Source organism: Phaseolus vulgaris, chromosome 4, assembly GCF_051622355.1.
Source record: "Phaseolus vulgaris cultivar YP4 chromosome 4, ASM5162235v1, whole genome shotgun sequence".
NCBI lineage: Eukaryota > Viridiplantae > Streptophyta > Magnoliopsida > Fabales > Fabaceae > Phaseolus > Phaseolus vulgaris.
Genome location: NC_143501.1, coordinates 21478874 through 21502907, shown reverse-complemented (window position 1 = coordinate 21502907; position 24034 = coordinate 21478874). Strand labels below are relative to the sequence as shown.

Genomic DNA, 24034 nt, shown 5'->3' with positions numbered 1-24034 from the left:
TTTTTGCAAAGGTAAGTAATTTATTTTATAAATTTTAGGATGTTAAAGTAACCAATCTTACAAACTAAAAAATTCACTTGTATCTCTCTATGTTGGATTCTATGAAGCTCCAAAAAAGAAAAAAAGAAAAGAATAAGTCAACACATTATTTTTACATTAATGTTAATAAATGATTTCAAGATAACATAATTTGAGAAAAAAATGAAAGGAAGTTTTTTTGACACATGTAACATTAGCCCCAGGTCTGCTTAATTTTGCATCAGTTTCGCTATACTTGCATCATAGAAAGTCTGAAATTCTTTGTCCTCTTCTTCAAGTGTTACCATTTAGCATCTTCATAAGAAGTATGAAGAGAATATGTGTTAAAAAGTAATGTGAAATAGACAAAGAGAAAGCAAAAATGATTGGTTCTGAACATGTGTAAAGGAAGGTATAACTTAAAAAAAGTGGCTGAAATAAATAAGACAACATTAATGTTAGTTATAAAGGTTGTTGAACAGAAGGTTTCTTCTGGAAAGTGGAAGCATGGCAAAGCATAAAGGTTTCCCTACTTGAAAGCAAAAATGCTGAAGAAGGAAAAATATATTCCTTCAAGAATTTTCTTTACAAAGGAAGGAACCAAAACCAAAACCAAATCCAAGAAATAATATAGAAAGGTGGAAAACAGTTCCTTATAATTCCACATGAATGAACTTCAAAACCATCAGCAAATCTTGTCTGGTTGGAGATGAGGAACTCAGTTAGTGAAGATTTGATCATCCACTGTGAAGATGAACAGCAAGAGAATAGTGAGGAGGATGACTACTATGATCTTGATGACTATGACATTGATGAGTCCAACTATTTCTATGTGATCAATGCAATACTAAGTGGCACTGCTAGGCTCAATGTTCTCTTGCCTACAATCACCATCCTTGCCTTCAGCATTTTTGCACCTCTTCTCACAGATGATGGTAAATGCAACACACTGAACCGATGGTTGATGGGAACCTTTTTGGCCCTTTTGGCAGTGTCATGTGTGTTCTTCACCTTAACTGACAGCTTCAGAAGTGCCACTGGAAGGTTGTACTATGGAGTGGCAACATTGAGAGGGATATGGACTTTCAATGGGGGAAAGAAGAAGCCTCGTGTGCCATCAGATTATAGACTAAGATTGAGTGATCTTTTCTATGCATCATTGTGTTTGGTCTCTTTTCTTGCTTTTGCAGGCTTGCATCAAGATGTTGTCAAGTGTTACTACCCAGCATTGCCTAGAAAGCTCACCAACACTCTCCCTCTTGTGGTTGGTTTCTTTGTGAGCATCTTGTTTGTTGCTTTTCCATCCCAGAGAAGAGGAATTGGATACCCCTTCTTGCTGCAGAGAGATCCTTTCATCTCTAGACCTTGAACCCCACTTTGTTTCACCTTTTATATGATCATAATTAACATCACTTCTCTTGTGTAAGGAATTTAGCCAACACATTAAAGGGAAATTGATCTGTAAAGGGCTTAGATCCTCTTGTGTTAACAAAATATGATAATCTTATGTTTGTGAGAAACAAACAAAAACAAAAACAAAAGAGTGGTGATACTATCTAAAAGATTAAATACATTCATTTAACACCTACAAAAACATTCATTTGTTTTTTAATTTAAAATCTTAATATGTATTATTATATTATTAAAGTTGATTGTCAAGTGAAAGTATTCTTTCTAAAAATAAAATCAATGGACCTAACAGAAAATATGTCATAAGGGTTGTTTACTATGTGATAAGTGTTTTGCTAAAAGTAATTGTTCTAATAATCAAACATTTTATTTAGCAACTCGTTATTAAATTCAGTAATAATATAAAGAAATTTTTGGTCTATAACCTTGGGATCTGAAAATTATTGATATGAAGTCAACCAGGATTTTTTTTTAAGGAAAATGAAGTAGGATTATTACAGTCATAAAAGTTTTTAATTAATTTTAACACAATTACATTAATGAGAGATGCAATTTAGTTCTCTAGTATGAGTAAAGGATTTTGGGACCACAAAACACAAGATGGGCTGTGCCCAGCATCTCCATATATTTTTGAGGCACCCGTAGTTAGTATGTGATAATACCTTTTTGTTCTTCAGAAAAAAAAAATAATAATCTTTAAAATCTCATACACTTTTTTTTCCCCTTCCATTTTATCTTATGGCAGCTCCAAGGACCTCCACTATTTTCTTGAGTGTCTTTCGTTTTTTCCATTTTTTAAAAATATTTCAGATTCTGGAAGATATATATTTGGATCCGGAAGTGTTCTATGGATTTATAGAATCTAGAAGCAATTTAAAATAAAATAAAATTGTATTACATAATCCAAAAACTAATCTCAGATCTAGAAATAACCTCTGGATTATGTAATCCGAAATACATTTTATAAAAATGGTATTGTGGATAACATAATCCAGAAATCTCTTCTGGATTTCTGGATTTGAGAGTAGTAAATGAATTATGTAATCTAGATATATTCTAGATTATATAAGCTAGAAGTTAATCTCGGATTACATAATCTAGAAGATAATCATGAATTCTAAAAAAGATTTTTGGATTACATAATCTAGAATATAAACTACTTTAACTTTATTTTTAGAAGGGCATTTTGGAATACAAAAATTTATTCGGGTAACCAAAAAAATTCGAAGGTGCAGAAAGAAACTACCCACAAAATGAGTGATAGGCTCATCTGGTTTCACTATTTTCCTTCTTCAGTTGCATTGTATATATTCTAATTCCGATTTAAAAAATATTACTTATAGTTAAGTAATTGTTTCCTAAATCTTTTTAATTATTTTTATCTTGATAGGTCGTTGAACTCTTACATTTGTTAATAACTTTAAAGGTAATTTTGTGGGACTTTGTTGATGATCCAAGTTTATTGGATCATATTTGTGAACGTGAAATACTATGTTATGTTTTTTTACTTGTTCTGGACCTAAAGTGTTTTCTATCCAAATGGTTTTTCTACCTTGGTGACTGGAAAATGTACTTAACAGAGTAAACTTTGTTGCTTTTGGTTTCCTTCAGCAACTATATACACCATTGGGATTGCTGGATTTCTGGAGGTTCAAAATAATTATTCTATGTTGAATGATGATAAACTTATTTCAAAAGACATTTTGGGTTTCTTGTGTTTTGTTGTTTTGGGTTTCTTGTATTTTATTGTTTTTGTTTGGTTGAGTGTAATCATGACAACTTAGGTCATGACAATTTTTTTTTATAAAGGTGGGAGATGATGTAAGTAGACGTTTTGGGACCGAAGGCCATGTTTTGATGTATGATGATTTTTAGGTGTTTTTTTGGAAATTATGATCCGTTTCTATGTAATAAGATTGTAAAATTCCTAAAATGTCACATATTTATTTTATTATTTTTTTTAGTTTAAAAAAAAATTATGTAGTTAATCATGTTGTATTAGGAGTTAAAAAAAAAATTGAGAAAAAAAAAACAAGTGCGATTTAATCATGGCAAACCTTGAACACCAATCTTGATTCTTTATAAGTAAGAAATATTTAATTATGGTGAGTTAAATCTGGCTTTATTTGTAGATAATTTTTTCATTAAACACCAAATGTTCTAAGTAACCTTTTTAGGATTCAAAATGTCAATATACTGCATGACAACTTATGTGAATTTGTTTTCAACCTTGCTTGTTTGTGTACTCTTAATTCATCACAGTGACTATAGTTGTCACCCAGCTCCTCTAAACAAAATATATCCACAACTCCATCATATATACTATTATTGTTTGAAAATGAAAGAAATTGTTTTGAAAATGAAATAGGTTATACTAGGAGGAAAATGTGTATTCAAAATATCCATTGATGAGATTATTTTCTTCCCAATATACTTAGTTTCTGTTTATTTATTAAAATGATTTTAAATTTTCTCAACTTGTGTTTATGCACAGATAAAATATTTAAATACATTGAATTTGATTTTATATTAATTAAAATAGTTTTATTTTAAAAATGTTTCGTTGGATAAAGCAATTTAAATTGATTGAATTTTAATTTTTTTAATAGAGTATTTCAATTATCAATAAATGGATAATTTTTCTTAAATGTTAAACAATATTAGTTAATTTAGTTGAAAATTTTCTCCATTCAACATATAAAAAAATCCAAACAAACTATTAACAAAAAATAATATTAATGTGAATAATTAAAAAAAAAATTGTAGGTACTGATAAAAAAAATTCATAACATGTGAACAAAAAGATAGTGTCTCACATTAGGGGATAAAATTCTAATTAATATTGAAAAAAACAAACAATTGTTTACCAGTGAAAATATTCAAATCCTATCTTGAAATGAAAAATTTCTTCTTAAAATTCTTCCAAGAAGCACACTATTACTGTTTCTCCAAACAGTGTAATGTGTTGTAAGTGTGAATTTCTTAACCCAAGGAAACTTTCACCTTGGATTTCTATTTAAGAGTTTTATTTTTTAATTTAACATTCAAATAGTAATAGCTTTACAGTTTGCTGATTTATTTTATATAGTATATTTTGAATGTGGTTTTACATAAGCAAAATATTATTATATTTATCCTTTATTTAAAGTTTTCTTTATAAAATATTATGATAATTGAAACTAGGCAGAAAAATGGGGTCAGACCAGAAAGCAAAAATCTACCATGCCCCCACAAAATCATCATTTTTCTTCACTTACTAGCAAGAGACAAACTTCAAGAAACCCACAAGGAATTTGACAACTAATCCACACTCTTATTTTCTTATGTGAGAATGAGACAGAACAACCACCAATTCTCTTCAAGATATTGCACCAAGTTTATCTTCACTTTACAAGTTGACTTTTGTTTGTGAGAGGGAAGTTGACTTGATAAAAGTAAAATGGTGAGGATATATAAGACTGACTTGTTAGTTAAATATTTGGATAATTCTTTTTCTAATCTCTTTAATAGTAGTTAAAATTGATTCAGATTTACAGAATAGGGAATTTCAATTCTTATTTAATAAATCTTACATGAAATTTTATAAATTCTAAAATATTGCAATCAATAATAAAAGGGATTAAAAAAGTGTCTTTGTAAAGTGTTTTTGTTGCTAAATATGGGAGAGATTGACAAATAACAACACAATGGCTAGAAACAAATCATCTCATCACAACTGACAATTTGTTTGCTATAGATTGATCTTTCTGAGACATAGAAATCATGGAACTCTTGACAGAACCATTTCTATTAAAGTTTGTGTGCAATTGAAACTACAGCTTATATTTTTAAGAAGTTTTATATGAGTAGTTTATGAACTCTGCTACTGAAGGAATGATATATGAAATTAGAGTGATGAAAAAGTGGAGAAAAATATATTGGTCACTTCATTTTAGAGTCTCTTTTGGAGACTTCTCCATATACACTAATAGAATAGAAAAATAAGAATAAAAGTCAAAATTAACTTTCTTATTTAAAATGAACTTCTCCACAAGTTAAAATAAATGCAATCATTTTTTTTTCTTTTACTTTTCATATAAATGTTAATGGAGAAACTCTTCCCAATTGATCCTAAGTCAACCTTGATACTTAACATAATTAAACCTTTTAGGATTAATGTTTTGAAAATTTCACTTAATTTCAATTAGTTTTTCGATGAAATCTAAAATGGTATCAAAACTTAGTTCTTTTTTTTTGTCTATTCTACTACTTAGACTTGCATGGTGTGAGAGGCAACTACAAAGGAAAGGAAGTGTTACAAATTGTCTGTCTTTATTCTTGAAAGTTACTTTTGCTAGACAACTTTGGTTAATTCTTGAAGTGCAGACAGAAAATGCCAAATGAAGTAGAATCACACATTAGGATATTTTCATGACTAGAAATGTTTGGACTCTTTTACAAGAAAACTAGAGAAAGAGATAAATTGCACCCATAACAAAATTTAAAGGGGCAAAATAGCAATCCCATGCTATAAACTATCCCACCAGAAAATTCCCTAGTCTTATTCTATCTTATAGTTTTGACTAGGACTGCATTACAATTTCATCAAAATTCCAATTTCTTACTCGGTCCCTTGTCACTGCACGGCTTCGTACAAGCCTCGGCGTACCAGGTATTAAGTTGTTACTTGAACCAGTAGGTTGCGGTGTCACTTTGGATGATGATGTTGGTGCAAGAAAAGAGTGTACTGCAGAGGGTGGAAGAGATAATTTCCTGGTTAAGCAGGTTGCAACAGCATGACATCTTCCTTCATTTTCTGCACTTGACACAGAGTAGCTCCTGAAAGAGTGTGATGGTGATGGACTATCCACACTATGGCACACAAGACATGCCAGACTCATTGTGACTCTTGCAACCTTCACCAACAAGTTGTGTCAGAAGTAAGATAATTGACACATTTAAACATTTTACTAAGCATTTCACATCAAACTAATTCTGGGATATAGCATAAGGGAAGAAAAAATATTATATTCAGCTCAATTTTGAACCATCTATCTTGAAAGATCTAAGCTAAAAAGAAGCACCACATGATGAATTCTTCTTAAACCAAAATTCACCCATTTCCTATGAGCAAATGGTTAACTAGGTTAGGTATTGGACACCTAATCCTAAGTGAAAATAGACCAAACAACAAACCTCAGACACTGTAATCTTAGAAGCATACTACTGTGATTATAGTAAAATCTGTCACATTACTTCACCTATGTCATTTACTTAATACCTAATGTCCTCCATTTAAAGCAAGTATGAGGTGTATGACATTTAAACCCTAAGATATAGCCTTAAGAACTTCTATAATGCACTGTATGAGTAAGAAATATTTGATCTTCTCAGCATATTTCTCACACCATTAAAGAAAATGAAGCATAAAATATGATGATTCTAACATCAAAATGCTTTTCCCTTACAGAATCACATATATGATTATGTAACAGGGGATACTTGGGCCCTCATGTCTGGATCTAAGTAAAATATTCAGAAATTTATCAAGAAAAGACAATCTTTTCCAAATCCAACCCTCACCTTCCACGGCCTCAAACTAGAACACCGTCAATACAGGAGGAAAAATCAGGTACTCAGATTATTCCATATTATTTTCTCACAAGGTCAGATTTTCAGTTTCAACAATTTTCAGCAAAATTTTCCTCTTCTGCAGCACATCACAGGAAGAATTCAGACAATTTATATGTTAAACAACCGAAAACCTTCCATGCAGAAATATATAGGTCCCATACAAAGAAGTTGGAACAGTAAAAAGGATGTCGGGAGCAAGAGGAAGAAGATGGAAGAAAAGTGGCAACCAAAAGGTTAATAATTCTAAAGGTTTCTGAAAAGGGGTCAAGCTCAAAGGTTGATGAGCCAAAAATTAGTTTAATGATTGATGACCAAGTTTGTAGGCTACCCATACTTAAATGCAAAAATTAAAATAAAGTAAAAAACTCACACTCAAGCAGACTAGGAAATCAGTCATATAGTCATATGTCTAGTAAAAGATAAATCTAAACCATACCTTTACTTTTCTACAACTACATGCAAAACGACATCAATTACTCCATAATTCTTGCTTTTATGTTTAAACAAAGCCTCAATTTATTTTAGCCTTTATTTTGCTACTCTTTTTCTTCTTCCCACCCACACTTTTACTTTTTGGGGTAGGATTGAACACATGGTATCCTCCAGTAAAAAGCTAAGGATTAATCTTTTGAAGTATTGAGATCCATTTAAGAGATGAACATTTCTTAACACATGCTCCTGATCACATGCTCAAGGAACAAAGTTATTTGATAATCATGTCACACTACCATGATTCCTACACTTTTACTTGTTCCACACCCCAACTCTGATTCACACATCTACAACTTCTCATTCCTAAAAGCCCCCACATCCGAAAAACACAAACCCCAAAAACAAGGTTCCAAAATGACCACTTGATTTGCATCTAGAGGACTTAAAAAAAAACAGAAATGCAACTCTGACGACCCAAATCATTAACCGACAATGAAAGCACCGACCCACAGCCATAACATCACACAAACACCAGCCACAGGCCCTCAACGGGATCTGAGCAAAAAGTATTCAAATTGAGAAGAATTCACAAAAGGGTATGAGTTGAATCAACAAGTTACAGAAGTAAACTAAAAATGAAGAAAAGAAAAATGGAATAAGAAAAGTTGAATTGAAGAAACTAACCTCGTATCTGTGTGCGTTTGGTGCGTACGATTTGGGGGAAAATAGGTGAAGGCTGCAGTGTGCAGAGAAGAGGGAGAGAGAGAAAGAAAGAATGGGAGAGACAAGATTCGATGAGGAGCGCACAGAAGAGAGTGTGAGGAACTACACGTGTAGTAAATTCCCCAACAACTACGTAATAAAGTTACTGTGTTCTATTTGTTTAAGATAAATTAAATTATCACATCAGCAGTTACTTCACTTTCATTTATCTCTCTTATTATAAAAATAATTAAAACTTACGATGAAATTATTTATCAATTAATTCAATTCTTAATAAGCAATTAGCTTTTGTAAAACTGATAAAAAATGTAAAATTTATTTCCACTGAGATCCTTCATTATGGTGATTCTTTCCCTTTAATTAGTGATCTTAAATTAAAATTTTATTAAAATATCCAAAGAAGATTTTTTTAATAATTTTATTTCAATCAAACATAATCTGGATAAAAAAAACATGGAGATTTTTTTACATGAAACTCACGTATCATTAATTTTAAATAGACCTACATTCCAATTTTAAATAGTATATTATTAATTAGGAACATTTATGATTATATATATATATTAAAATTATATATAAATATAGTAATAAATTAATAAATCTAACCATATATTTTAGAAAATATTTACTTATTTTTATATTAAAACCATTTTTCACAAAAAGTATAAACCTTTTATATATAAAAGAAATAAATTCTTGAATTTTTATAATGATTCTCAATTTCTATATTAAAAACATTGACTTTTAATTTTCATAATTTTAGGTTATTTAAATTTTAATGGATATTTTAATTTAAAATAAAATAAGTAATTAAAGAAAGTTCTAAAATCGGATTGGACTGGTCAATTCAATTGGAACAGTTCCCTATTTAGTTTGGTATTGGTGTAAAATTAATTTGGTTGTAATAAAACTGATATCAAAAGGGTAAATGGTATCAAATTGGTAAAAAATTAGTTGAATAAGTTATCTGATTTTAAAATATTAAATACAAGTGTCATTTTATTCAAAATGTAAAAAGATAAACATTACCTACAATAAATTAAAGAGGATATAATATAACTGTCATTAAATAGAGATAAGTGCAAAAATTCTTTAAAAAAATCATTTTATTGTTTATACTAAGAATATTCTTAAAAAAAAGAGAGTTGAAGATGTCGTAGAGAGTAGAGATAATTAATCTTTAGATAATATGTTTAAGAAACCAATTTCAGGCAGAACAAGTGATCGAATTTGATTAGAATATAATGAATGGATACAGGTTTTATATTATATGATATAATCAAAACTTGTTTTTGGTGACTTTTTAATTAGTTAAAAATGCAATTTTATACTAATGAAATATTAAAATTAACTAATAAATATAATATATAATATAGAATTCTCTCTTTACTCATTATAACTGCTAAATACAGTAAAGGAATCTTTGGGAAAAAAAACTTGCCCTTTCTTTGTTGCAAAAACAAGAGGTCGGTAAAAAGATAAAAATGTTACTTTAAAATGAAAAGTTTTACCATTTTAAGAATTAACCATAAATTATCCAATAAAGAAATATTTATCTAAAAGAGTATTAAAATTTTACATGTTAAGTCAATCAAAGTAGTTTTTGAAATCATATTAATTTAATCTATTTCATAAGATTTTACTTTAGTTAGCCTATACTAAATTAGTATTATATTTTTAAATTAAAATTGTAAAAAACTTCAATATAAGTGATATCAGCATCTAAAATCTAAGAGTTGTTTAAAATCTAAAACTTGTTTAATAAATGGGTTCAACGGATGATATGATGATGTTAGACACTTCAGGAATGATAAATTAATATCAGTTTTATCCAACTAATATTTAAATAAACTTTATTAAATAAATTCGAAAAAATAAATATATTGCGGTAAAGCTATTGTAGATAGAAGCTTAAAAATTTAACTGTCAAATTTTATGTTTTAATTTTTATTATTATTATTTATTTATTTTGTTTTAATATTGTTCTGACCTTAAGTTGGTTGAGATAATATTATTAGGGTCAATCACCACATCTGAGATATTGTGCCTCAATGGATTGGAGGGAGAAAGAGTATATAAACTGCTCTTGATCTCGATTCCTTAACGATGTGAGACTATATTAACGATACTAGAACAAATATAATAAAGTTTCACAACGAAAAATAAATTAAGTAATCTTTAAAAGAATTAGAATGAGCATAGAAAGATAGGGTTGACCGAATTAGTTTGAGAAAGTAACATCTATATGTGAATCCTCTTTACCAAAACGTTCTTTTTCGTTGTGCCTCCGTTTAGGTTCATTGCTTGGTGTTTGGGGTTAATCTTGCATCTCAAGTATGTTTCTTATTTTGGGTGGTTATAGTCTTGTCTTCTTAGGTTTTTGGTTACTTGTTGTTATCCTATGTCGATTGGTTAGGCTCACTTGTGGTGCTTTCCACCTATTTGTTTTTTTGCTCACGCAGTCTCTTGCAGATTTTTTTGCTTGTTTTTTTTATGGTTTAGTCTTTTTTGTATATTGAACACATATGATTATGTTTATATAGGGAAAAACATATAGGAAATATGGTTACATAAAAAGAAATATATGATAATATCTAATAATAACACTCCCTCAAGCTGGTGTATATAAATCATATATTTACAACTTGTTACAAATATAATCAATCCTAGGTCCTCATAATAATTTAGTAAAAATATCTCCTAATTGATCATTTGAATTAACAAACTCAATCTTAATATCTCCCGATACAATCTTTTATTGAATAAATTGACAATCAATCTCAATATGTTTGGTCCTTTCATGAAAAATTGAATTTGAGCTAATATGAAGAGCAACTTCATTATCAAAGTGTAATTTGAGTGACATCTCCAAATTGTAATTCTTTAAGTAATTGTTTAAGCCAAATAAGTTCACAAGTAGTTGAGGTCACAACTATATATTCTGCTTCAGCACAGGATCTCACTACAACACTTTGTTTCTTGCTCTTCCAAGAGATCAAGTTATCACCAATGAAGACATAATATTCAAAAGGTGATCTTCTATCAAATGGAGATCCTGCTCAATCAACATCTGGATAACAAACGACTTTAGTATAATTATTATGACAAAATAACAAACCTTTTCATGGGGAGCCTTTAATGTACTTCAATATACGAATGATTGCATTCCAATGGTCTTCACATGGAAAATTAAGAAATTAACTCACCACATTGACTGCAAAGGAAATATTAGGACGAGTAATAATAAGATAGTTCAATTTTTCAAATAATCTTTTGTACTTTTCAAGATCTAAGAGAGACTCCCCCTGATTGGATAAAAGTTTGACATTGGGATCCATGGATGTATCAACACCTTTCAAATTCATCAATCTAGTTTCCTCCAAAATATCCAATGCATATTTTCTTTGAAAAATAACAATACCAGTATTGGATTGTGCTACCTCACTCCCAAAGAAGTAACTAAGTTTGCCAAGATCTTTCATCTGAAAGTGTTGAAAAAGGTGTTGTTTTGCCCGTGAGATGCCATGGTGATCATTGCATGTAAGAGTAATGTTGTCAACATATACTACAAGATAAATACATCTAAGACTCGAGTGATGGTAAAAAACTGAATGATCTGCTTCATTGCAAGTCATACCAAACTATTTAACAACATTGCTAAATTTTTCAAACCAAGCCTTGAGAGACTGCTTAAGGCCATATAAGGATTTGCGAAGACGACATACTAATCTAAAAGACTCCCTTGAGCAACCAGAATCCCTTAAGCAACAAAGTTGAGAGGTTGCTCTATAAAATTTCTTCTTGCAAATCCCCATTAAGAAATACATTTTTGACATCCAGTTCATAAAGAGGACGAACAAAAGCCATATTTGTCACTAGAGATAAAGTATCACCATAGTCTAAACCAAAAATTTGGGTATAACCCTTGACCACAAGGCGAGCTTTGAGACGATCAATAGTACCATCAGGACGAACTTTGCAGCAAAAATCCACCTTGCAACCAACAACAAAATTTCCAAAAGGTAGAGGAACGAGTTCCCAAGTTCCATTATTCTGAAATGCACTCATTTTATCAAGCATGGCCTAACGCTAACTAGGATGTGTTAAGGCATCACCTACAAATTTTGGAATGGATACAAAAGAAATACACGAAAGACAAGAATAAAAGATTGAGATAGTCTATGGTAACTCAAATTAGTATAATGTGGAGAAGGTTATAGGTAGAATATATACCTTTATAGATGGCAATAGGAAGATCAGGTTCAACAGTCAGATCCGAAGGGGGTAAAGGTGTTGGCACTAGAAGAGAGTTCTTTAATAGATGATGTGATACAATCCAAGTAGCCAAGCAGCTGACCAAGGACTCTAGAGACAATTCACTCTGATCAGTCATCTCAGCAATCAAGACAAGGCTCAACCAACTATCAGACGAACCTTAATAGAAGAAGAACTAGGCATGGAACAGAACATCAAATGTTCTTTCTTCTGGTCTTAAAAGACAAAAACATGTTTGTAAATAAATTGAGCTCACTTTAGGGGTCCAAATAGAAAAATAGGTCATAGTAGGTTCACATAGCATAAAAGGGAGTGTACTTAGTGAAATGGGCTTCTACCAAACCCACTTTTTCAAGACAAGGCATCTAGGTTTAAGAAGGTTGACCTACCTTCTAAAAGACATATCTAAGGGGCGGTTTTGACCATGGTCAACCCCCTTGGCCGCCCCTCTCTTATTACCATTCTACCCTTCCCCATCTTGACCACCAAGGCACCCCTTCCTATAAATATGGTTCTTTGCCTCATGTATTCACAATTGAAATTGAATAGTAAAGAAACTATGTAGGAATTCTTTTGTGAGACTTGTGAGCTCTCATTTTTGGGTCTTATCTTGGGTGTGTAACATCTCAAGTGGAGGCTCTTTGCACTACTCATCTTGGAACTCTCTCTTCTCCAAGTGGTGTGACATCTTTCTTTCTTCCATAAGCTTTCTTCATCTCTTCCTCTTTTTATCTTTCTTTGCACCCTCCATTCCATTCATCTTTATATTCTCATGTTTGTCTCTTAAATTGTTGGTTATCTTTGCCATATTATCTTCAATTTTGCACCATTGCATTATTGTCACCATATAATTGTGTTTTTCTCTTTGCCCTATAGAAGTGAACCTTCACACTTACTTAACCACTTGGTTAAGTTTGTGAGTATCTTCTTTGGGTTCTCACCTATAATTGTTAATCCAAAAAAATCATAAACAAAGTGCAACCCATAAAATGTGCAATCTTAAAATCAACTCACATCATGATGGGAAGTTTGACGACGATTGTACACCTAAAGAGTTGGTGTTGGTGGTGAATCTTTAGGTGCATTAGGCACAATGAGATGATCAATCATGATGGGCCCATAACCAATGGGCCCATAACCAACTTATATACTATGAAATGTCCTTATCTCTAGTCGATGTGGGATCTCCAACACACCCTTCTCACCCCGAGACCCTTCACTCGTGTGTGAGACTATTTATTTATGGGTGGTCCGATAGCAACCCGATAATGGGTGGTCTGATAAGCTTAATAAACTCTCGCTAGGATATGTTTTCAATGGCTCTGATACCATATTAAAATAAAGGAAAAATAAAAATAAAGGAAAAATAAAAATAGGATAAATCCCTTATGTATGGTCACCACCCAAGTGGAAGCCACCAGCGAGAGGCAACCTGAGCCTGCTTGTGAGGTTCATGAAAAGGAGATTGAAGGGAAGACATTCAAGTTTGGCTCATCACTAGGCCAGAAGATGCAATACCAGATCGCCGAAGTGATAGCAAAGAACATGAATGCTTTGCATGGTCTTCTGTAGACATGCCCGACATAGATCCTAACTTCTTGTGTCATAGACTCACTATGGATGAGAAGTTAGGCCAGTGATACAGAGGAGAAGGAAGTTCAATGAAGTGAGAGACGTCTAGTCCTCAAAGAGGAAACCCAGAAGCTCTTAAAAGTTGGCCACATAAGGGAGATCCAATACCCTGAGTGGTTGGCAAACATGGTATTGGTAAAGAAGGCAAACGAATGGTGGAGAATGTGCGTCGACTTTACAGACCTGAATAAGGCCTGTCCCAAGGATTCGTATCCGCTGCCCAACATTGATTCCTTGGTGAATGATGTGAGTTGATTTTAGGATTGATCATTAGGTGACACTTTGATATTTATGATTGAGATTTTAAGACAATTAGAGGTGAAAAACCTAAGGAAAATCCCCACTGGACATTAACTTAACCAAGTGGTTACGTAGATGTGAATGTTCATTTCATAAAGGCAAAAGGAAAACACAATTTTATGGTGAGAATGATGACAAATATGGTGCAGAAATGAACAAACAATAAAGGAACAAAAGAGAAGACCTAATTGAAATTCAAAGAAACAAAACTAAGAACATGTTTAAGATAGAATGGAATGGAAATGGATAAATGGAAGAGATGATGAAAAGGAGAACTTAGGGATGTGAAGCTATGGTAGATCACGCCACTTGATGGGATAGAATCACCAAGATGAGTGAAAGGAGGTTGCCACTTGAAAGCTTCATATCTCACAAGATAAGACCAATTTTGGAGGAGAACACTCACTCACTACTCACACAAAAATTGTGCAGAATTTCTTTACTATAATTTCAACTTTTGTTTACAAAGGGGGAGGCTTCCTATTTATAGAATGAGGAGCCTTGGAGAACAAGAAAGGAGAGGGGTAGGATGGTTTATGCAAGGGGGCAACCTAGGGTTGGACTTTAGGTCAAAGTCGCCCATTCCTACACACTTTAGAACCTAGGGTTTCATTCCTATCCTAATGGACTTCTCATAGGCCCATTCTTATATCTTCACCTCCTATTTATGCTATATAAACCTACTCTTGCTTATTCTACTATTTGGATCCCTCATGTGAGCCTAACTTATTTACAAAATATTCTAAACATTTAAGAAGACTAGCAGGAAGAACTTTATGTGCTCTGGTTTATAGCTTCTTCTTCTGCTAATGTTGTCTTGAGGTTTGGTGGGCCCCAACTTTGTAACTTGAGATGAATGACCGTTTTGCAAATTGATTGTTGTGTCTTTAGTCATCTATGGGTTTGTATCAGTGGACAACGCTTTTGGTTGCCGACTTTTAAGTTTTTTTTACGCATTCTCGAGGTACAATCAGATCCGCATGCACCCCCGTGATGAGTGCAAGACTGCCTTCATGACGGAGCTCTCCAGCTACTATTATAAGGTCATGCCTTTTGGGCTGAAGAATGTCGACGCTACCTATCAGAGGTTGATGGATAGGATTCTCGCCCCCATGATTGGGAGAAACGTACAAGCATATGTGGATGACATGGTCGTCACCTCGGAAGAAAAGGATTGGTATGTTGCTGATTTGGAAGAGTTATTCACTACAATAGCTAAGTACAATCTAAAGTTAAACCTAGAGAAATGTGTGTTTGGGGTAAAAGCAAGGAAGCTTTTAGGGTTCCTGCTCACTGAACGGGGGATAGAAGCGAACCAAGACAAGTGTGCAACAATCATAGGGATGAGGAGTCCCACCACTGTGAAGGAAGTACATTAGCAGACTGGGTGTATGGCCTTCCTATCCAAGTTCCTATCAACAGGAGGAGATAAGGGGTACCCTTACTTCTAGTGTTTGAAGAAGAACAACCACTTCACATGGACTCATGAGTGTGAAGAGGCATTCTTCAAGTTGAAGGAGTACTTGGTCAGCCCGTCTATCCTTTGTAAGTCGCTACCAAGTACTCCCCTTCATCTCTATTTTGCAGTTACAAATTGGGCAATCAGCTCGGCCATTGTGCAAGAGCATGATCAGACTCAAAGTCTTATATACTTTGTGAGCAAGGTAGTACAAGGGCCGTTGGTACGATATCAGGCCATCGAAAAGGCATCCTTGGCAGTGGTATTTGCAGCTCGGCGACTCCGTCACTATTTTCAGAGTTTCACTATAATCGTAATGATCGATCTCCATATCCGCAAGGTCCTCTAGAAGCCTAATGTAGCAGATCGGATGGTGCGCTAGGCAGTCGAGCTATCTGAGTTCGACGTGCAATACGAACCCAGGGGGCTATCAAGGGTCAGGTGTATGCTGATTTCGTGGTAGAACTATCCTCAGAAGCCACCCAGGTAGAAGGTGAAGACTTTCAATAGGTCCTTTCCCTGGAAGGATCCTCTAATCAGCAAGGTAGCGGTGTTGGGATTATTCTGGAGGGACCTAACAGACTGTTGATTAAGCAGGCCCTTAGATTCACCTTCAAGGCCAACAATAACCAGGCTGAGTAAGAAGCCTTGGTAGCTGGGATGCTGCTGGCCAAAGAATTGGGCGCTCGAAGTTTGTTGGTAAAAAGTGACTCGTTGTTGGTAACCGGGCAAGTCATAGGTGAGTACCAAGCGAAAAATCCACAAATGGCCTCATACTTGAGGTGTGTTACACTTCTGAGGGAAACTTTTCCCACGTTCGAGCTGGTGCATGTTCCAAGGGAGTAGAATGCCCGAGCAAACCTGCTGGCCAAGCTGGAGAGCTCAAACAAGGGAGGTCGATAGAGGTTAGTTATCCAAGAGACCCTAAAGTCACCCATGACCACTATAGATGGAGCAGGAAAGGTCAGTCATGTAGAGACCTTAGAGGTCAGCTCGGTAAAAGGAAGGAGGCACCAATCGTAGACACAAGAAACGTTGAAGGTGCCCAAGGTAATTGTTTATGGCTTGTCGGGAGAAGAGTCGTTGGAGGTCTTACAGGTCGATATAGTGGAGACCTAGATTGTGCCATACCAGCGCTACTTTGTTGATGGTATGCTCCTGGCAGAGCCCACAAAGGCAAAGACGATCAAGAGGAACACAAGAAGGTATACCCTGGTGGACGGAAAGCTGTTCCGTCATGGCTACACTCATCCTATCCCCACTTGTGTGAGTGGGGATCAGTGCACCTGTATCTTGAAAGAGCTCCATGAAGACATTTGTGGAAGCCACGTCGAAGGGTGAGCTCTCTCCTTGAAGGTCGTTCGAGCTGGGTACTATTGATCAGCTATGAGGGAGCACTGCATGAGGTATGCATAGCGATGCGAACAGTGTCAGAAGCATGTTGATTGGCATCACGCACCCCCCGAGGAGTTGCGATCAATACATAGCCCCTAGCCTTTCCATACATGGGGAATAAACATCTTGGGTCCTTTCCTTTTGACGATTCGTCAGATGAAGTATCTCGTGGTAGCGATTGAGTACTTCACAAGTGGATAGAAGTCGAACCAGTTGCGAAGATAACCGCCCACAAGGTCCAGCACTTCGTGTGGAGAAACATTGTCTGCCATTTTGGGATCCCAAGACACTTGGTGTCCGATAATGGTACCCAGTTTTCAAGTCAACAGTTGTGCAAGTTTTGCACAGAGCTCGGGATCAAACAGGTGTTTGCCTCGGTGGAGCATCCTCAGACGAATGCTCAAGTCGAGTTTGCCAATAGAGTCTTGCTTAGAGGTTAGAAGAGGAGGTTGGAGAAAGCTAAGGGGACCTGGGCAGAAGAGATGCCTCGAATCTTGTGGGCCTACCACACCACTCCTCAATCCACCACGAAGGAGACGCCCTTCAGTTTGGTGTATGGGTTAAATGCCATGATACCCATGGAGATCCAAGAGAGCTCGCCACAATTCCATAACTTCATGATAGAAAAGTCTAATGAAGGGAGGAAGGTAAACCTATACCTACTCGACGAGGTGCGAGAGCAAGCACGCGTCAAAGCTGAAGCTTTGAAGAGAAGTGTGGAGCTGAAGCAAAAGTCCAAGCTGAGACCTCGGCAGTTCCAGATCGCTGACTTGGTAATGAGAAAGACTCATCCTTACCAGTTGAAAAATAAGTTGTCTCCCAAATGGACTGACCCATTTCGCGTGGTGGAAGTGCTCGAAAATGGAGCCTACAGGCTTGAAACTCTAGAGGGTGGAGTTATACCTTGGACGTGTTACGGGACTAACCTCAAGTTTTATTTCAGTTGATATATTTTGTCAATGTTTTTATGAACAATTCGAATAATTAAGGGGACACTTTTTTTCCTTCACGAGGGTTTTTTTAATAAGGTTGCCCTATGAAAAACTGTTCTTGAAAAACGAGTCATCCGAATTACTTGTTGGCACACGATAAGGCGACTTGGCCGATGAATTATTTGAGTAAGCGCCATGTGTGTATAATTAGTCATGAAATTATTAAATGAGGCAACCTACCACCCTAGTATGATTTCAGGCTCAGGTGTCTCGAGTGGGGAAACCTCTTCTCAGTAAGATTCTGAGTTTAGGTACCCTGAATTGGTTTAAGATTGTTTGGCTTAAGTTGGGAAGTCGACCTGTCTCAGTAAGACTCTGAGTTCAGGCGTCCTGAGCACGTACTATGAGGTAGGACGACCTTGTCTGAGTAAGATTTTGAGTTCAGGTGTCCTAAAGTTTTGTTTGTCGTAACTAAGATTGTTTAGCTTAGTAAGATTCTGAGTCCAGAAGTACTAAGCCACGATTAGCTATAACTAAGGCAGGTAAGGTGTCCTCACTCGGTCAGAATACCCGAGTAGGCGCCATGAAGAAATTGTTTATCAATGGTAAGGTAATACGACCCACCTCGGCGTTGGTTAAACCACCCGAGCTCAGGCGCTCTCTGGGAAGAGCTAAGGTTTACCTTGCGGGATAGCAATGCACCATAAAGGTGTAAATAGTATACTTGGTATGTAAGCCAACACCTTGATACTCCAAGCAAGGAAAGACAATTACTTAAGAGTAGACTTGGTATGGAGATTAGTGCCCAAGTTAGATACTCAAGTCATCCTCGATACTGGGGAAATTTGCGCTCAGAAAGCGGGTGGTCCTTCTAAGCATGCATGCCCTATTCGACAAGATTGAGAGCATGATCCTTGCTCACGTGATTAATTAACGCTCAAGCGAGTAAGACGTTCTTCGCAGCCAGAGGGTATGAGTCATCCACAGGTTAGCTCTACCAGAGCATTGTGATTTCCCATACTTAGTTGGTGCATTATGTTATTTGGGTAGTTGATTAAATTACTACTAGATGATAAGTCTATACTACTCGTTTTTCACCAAGACATGCATTGTTAACATACTAGTCGAGGCTTACCAACGCTAAAAGAGTCAAATAAGCAAATCAAAATACTAGTATCATATATATGTATTAGGATTGTTCATAGTGCCACAAAGGGCAGCAGGTTACACAAGTGCGCTACTCATCCACAAGTTGCCCATCTACCACCGTCTTGCCAAAGCCAAGTTGGGAGAAGTCCATCCCAGGATAGATTCCTGAGGCTTGGGCAACGACGTACTTGTACCCTCACCTTCCTGCACCACCTCCATGTCACGAGGAGGAGATGGGCTTGGTGGAGGAGCCTGTTGCGAAGGAGCACGCCCATCTGAGATAGAGAGATCTAAGGATTCAGTGATGGTCTTTCGTCTCCTTTTGAAAACCGACCCAGAATAGGTCTCCTCATCGTCAATAGGAGCAGGGGCGACGTCGACAACAACTTTCAGCTTAAGGTCCTCAGTGGGGAGTGTTTGGGTAGTCGCTTTCATCTTCTTGGCTCTAGCTGCCAAATCCTTCTTGTTGAGCTTACCCAACATACTGTGTGCAAGAAAAACAAGGGAAGTTCAATAAACAAATAAACAAGTCAACATCAGTAAGAGTAAAAAAAGGAAAGATACCAATGTACGCTTTTAGTCCTCTTGGGGAGAACTCTTGGCTTATGAGGGTGGTCGTATAAAAAACCACCTTCAGGTTGGAGAAGAAGTGACACACTTTCTAGTCCCGCTGCGATATGCTCTTCAAGCATCGAGCACCCTGGAAGGTTGGTTTCTGGGTCCAGTATAAGGAAAACCCATTTAGAAGAGTTGGGTCCCTCTTGTTTCAGTGTACCTTCAAAAACTTGCCTTTGAAGCCTTTATACGACTGCTGAAAGAGCAACAAAAATGCTCTCCCAGCCACTCCATCTAATGAAACCCACAATTGGCGGCCCAAACGCTTGGCCTAAAAGAAATATAAGAAGACTTCCACAGATGGAAAAAGGCCAAAATGTGTGCAAAGAATGGAGAAACCCCGAACAAATGCCCAACTATTTGGATGTAGCTGGGCTGGGGCGACATTAATTTCGGTAACAAGCTTTTTTTCAAAATTGTACAAAGGTAGCGAAGGAGAACTTTCTTAAATACAGTGGTATAAAAATAACAAAATGGACCATCAGGGTCCCAGAACTCATCGCAACAGACTGGCTCGTCCTTTACTACATGACACTAACTTAAGGCCTCTATCGTTTTCCCTACCAAAAATACACTTCTTAGGGCATTCGCTTTTCATGTAAAATCACTATTTGCTCATGAGAGGTAGATATGGAGGTTTCCTCTAAAAGGTTCTCTGGTGCCCAAGGGTACATAGCATGGTAATCCATCAAACAGAGTATCTAGAACAGAAGACAACAAGCAAATGCAGGCACACATTTAGGCATACATCCAAGCAAATCACGCTTATAGTTCCATTTTAGATTCAAGAAAAACGATGAAACTAGCAGGAATAACAACCAGCATAATTAGAAAAGAATGGATACAAAACAGTCCCAGCCCACGCGATATGATCGTAATGAAAGCTTCAATTAGATAATGACGCCAGTACATGGTCATGAGTTGAGTGGAAAGAAGTACCTGGGTTCAGTGGGCGAGTCGAGGCGAGGAGATTTCCCATGTTGAGGAAGGAGGTGCAGAGAGTCTGAGAAAGGCGCTAAAGCTTCATAAAGGAGAAATGAAACAATGAGAAACACTGAGGATTTTTGAAAGTTAAGTAAAACGATGTTGGGAAGAGCAAGCGACAATACCTTCCAACCATTGATGAAAAGCCACGTGTACGCTCATGAGGGAGTATGGTGAGATGTCATCTCAAAGATGCTTCGTGTGTCGCGCCACACCCGCCTCTACGAGAATTACACATAAGTTGCCAAGGGCATGCAAGTAGTCCCTTCACTAAAGCAAGCTCAACTCGAGATTGGGGGGCTTGTGTACTGAACCAGAGCGCTTAAAACTCAGCACTCGGTGGTCGAGCCTCAGTACATGGCACAGACAGGTCAGCTCGGCTCTTGAGCCAAGATAGCGGGCCATGTGATTTGGCCCCATATGTATGTATAAGTCCCTTTTTTGTATAATTAAGGTAATCCTTCATGCATAAGGCCTAGACGGCTAGCAAGGGGTAATTATGGACCTAGGGGTGCGCTTAGTGTGCATAGGGTCTAGCTCAAGTAAAATGCTTTCTCTTAAACCTAAGCCCATGTGTGTTAGGGCACGTAAAGGTTAGGTTGCATGTATGATGAAAAAGAGCGTAGCACCACATTGAGGGTGCCTACATAAACAGACTAGACCCTTGATGCTGGTACATGAGTTGGTATCCTGGTGGTTATTCTGTTATTATTTTATGCACTCCCAAGAGGAAAGATTTTGTTATGTTGTAGCATTGTGAGAGTGTGCCCTTGAACAAAATATTTTCCTGTTGAGTATGCTTTCATTTGAGATTAGATTCTCGTGATAAAAATATGTTACAAGAGGTGAGCTATAAAAGGGGCTTAAGACCCCAGGTTAAGGTATGTTGTTTCTAAGAATGAAACTAGTTACTTATTGATTCTTATAAGCCCTGTATTGACTTGATCGTCAGAGTGCAATCAACAGGTAGGGCCCCTTTCAACGGAGTCGCGTTCCAGTGCAACGAAGGGAAAAACAAATTCCAACAGAGACAAACGGGGTTAGAGTTTGTCATCAGAGTCAACCGGCGAGCAAGTCAACCGACAAGAACAATATTCAAATTAAACTTGTTTCTTGGAAAGGTAATATGCTTAGCATGATGGCCATGGTGCAATTAGTTAATATGGTTATTGTTGGTACTTTTAGTTACATCTTTCAATTTTATAAATGGTTTATGGCTCTTTTGAAAGATGTTGATAGATGAATGAGAAATTTCATTTGGACTAGGGACATTAATATAGGTCTTTTTATTTATATGAAGTGGCATTCTCTCTATGCAAGTAAGTAGAAGATGGGCTATAGGCTTTCAAATTATTTGAAGAAAATAAAGCTTCATTATTTCGTTTAACTTAGAATTTTGCTTATCGTCTTGAATTTGTCTTATAAGAGCAAGATTTTTGAAAAATAATTATTACAAAATTGCTCTTTATAAATCCTCTTCAATTTGACCTAACATTGTTGACTGGTACAAATCTCTTTTAAAAATATTTGTTTGACCATTAATAATGGAAAAAAACTTCAATTTCTAGAATGAGAAATGGTGTTCAAATTCTTCTATTTTTGATTATGCAATTTTTGTTACAATCGAGAAGAAAAATTTCATCTCTACTATTGTTCATGTTTTGGATGAAAATTCTTCTTTGAGTATTGATTATTTGACAACCAATCCACCAAATGACATACATCTTATGCCTTATTATTTTACAAAAAAAGCCTCTATCACATAAACTTAAAGTTGTAATCTAGAGCAAAGGAAAAATTGGTTGTCAAAAAATTATTTTCCTTCTTCTTTATAACAAGTCTTAGGTCTTAGAATATACACTAATATACACTATGGATGATAATTCTTCTTTATAAAAGTCTTGGTTTAAAGAATGTACACTATATCTCTATTTTTGATATTGAGTTCTGGAAGAATCAGGAGTCCTTATCGAGAAGACTACAAGATAGCTTTGTCATTCTTCGATAAACTTTGTTGCTTAGGATTTTCTTATTTGAAATATTTGTATTCCTCCTATGGCCTATATAGAAACTCTTACATAATAAATTCCCATTGATAATGAGTTTCAATATAGATCTATTAATTTTTGTCTGTGTAGTGTTTTATAATTTGTAGGTTAAAAACCCTAAACATATCTTGTTGAGCTTGGTTGCATCAAATTTTGACAATTACTTCCTGCACCATATCACTACACCCAATTTCAATAAGAAAAGACGAAAATGCCCTTAAATAAAATGGAGTACATATAAAAATACATTCCAGACTCCTTTTCCGAAATATGTTTTAAGATTTTTTTTCCATAACAAATTTTTGTATTACGAATTTTTTTATCTGAAATGGGATTTTGATTTTGATTTCCAGATATTCATTTATGGAACACAATAATCTCTTTCAGATCTATTTTTCCAGAATGTATTATTTTCAATTCTGAATTTTTATGTTCAGAATAAAGGGTATTTTTAGAAATTTAAAACTATGTAGGGTGCAGGTTAGAGAATTTGCCTCAAATTTTTTAGCATTGAAAATATGATCCATCCATTTTATCCATAGTGATTTTCAAGTGTTAAACTTTTGAAGGTTTACATTAAATGCTAACAGTGTTATTATAAATATATGATATATGTACCGACCTGTACTCTGGCGTCGTTGACCACTAGTAATGTTGGGGCCACGTAAGCGGGGTCTCACGTGCGGCGTGGGTCAGTGTCTCGCGAGGCACGTGCTCCAAGGAACCAAAGAGTGGTCAGACATCGGTCACTAGGATGTATTGACGTGCCACTAGGCAGTGTGGAGAGGTCGGACATCGGGGACTCAAACAACAGAGCTGGGCCACGAGAGGTGGATCCCAGACCACACACTAGTTATCAGTAAGGGAGAAGCTTAGGTCATGAGAGTCCATGCGTGTGGAGTGGATGATGTGTTCAGGCGTAACACAAGTATAGAGTCACTGGAAAAGATACGAGTTGTGAGGGTCACATTCCAAGGGTGAGCTGCATGCATGGCACGTGAACAGTCAGGGCGCTCCCAAGACGGGTGACCCAAGAGATCAAGTGCACG

The 24034-nt window shown here is 35.6% G+C and overlaps 3 protein-coding genes and 1 long non-coding RNA gene across 5 annotated transcripts; 3 read left to right on the top strand and 1 right to left on the bottom strand.

Moving 5' to 3' along the window:
* The first annotated feature begins 570 nt into the window (after positions 1-570).
* On the top strand, positions 571-1590 carry LOC137836470 (protein DMP2). Its single transcript, XM_068645169.2, has one exon. It carries the CDS (start codon positions 728-730, stop codon positions 1385-1387), a length of 660 nt encoding a protein of 219 aa, XP_068501270.1. The 5' UTR covers positions 571-727; the 3' UTR covers positions 1388-1590.
* Positions 1591-5808: 4218 nt separating this feature from the next.
* On the bottom strand, positions 5809-8315 carry LOC137837508 (PyrD). 2 transcript variants are annotated; one of them, XM_090301862.1, is made up of 3 exons: positions 8158-8315; positions 6991-7117; positions 5809-6323 (listed from the first exon to the last, which is right to left on the bottom strand). In XM_090301862.1, the coding sequence occupies exon 3, from the start codon at positions 6306-6308 to the stop codon at positions 5991-5993; it is 318 nt and encodes a 105-aa protein (XP_090157988.1). In that variant the 5' UTR covers positions 6309-6323; positions 6991-7117; positions 8158-8315; the 3' UTR covers positions 5809-5990. The 2 variants fall into 2 exon arrangements, with proteins under 2 accessions (XP_090157988.1, XP_068502616.1); XM_068646515.2 differs by lacking the exon at positions 6991-7117 and having other exon boundaries at positions 8158-8314.
* On the top strand, positions 6216-8278 carry LOC150027960 (uncharacterized). The gene is made up of 2 exons (XR_016520653.1): positions 6216-6347; positions 6878-8278. It is a non-coding gene; the product is annotated as an uncharacterized LOC150027960 (long non-coding RNA).
* Positions 8316-17739: 9424 nt separating the features above from the next.
* On the top strand, positions 17740-18204 carry LOC137838592 (uncharacterized). The gene has a single exon (XM_068647833.1). It carries the CDS (start codon positions 17740-17742, stop codon positions 18202-18204), a length of 465 nt encoding a protein of 154 aa, XP_068503934.1.
* Positions 18205-24034: the final 5830 nt, after the last annotated feature.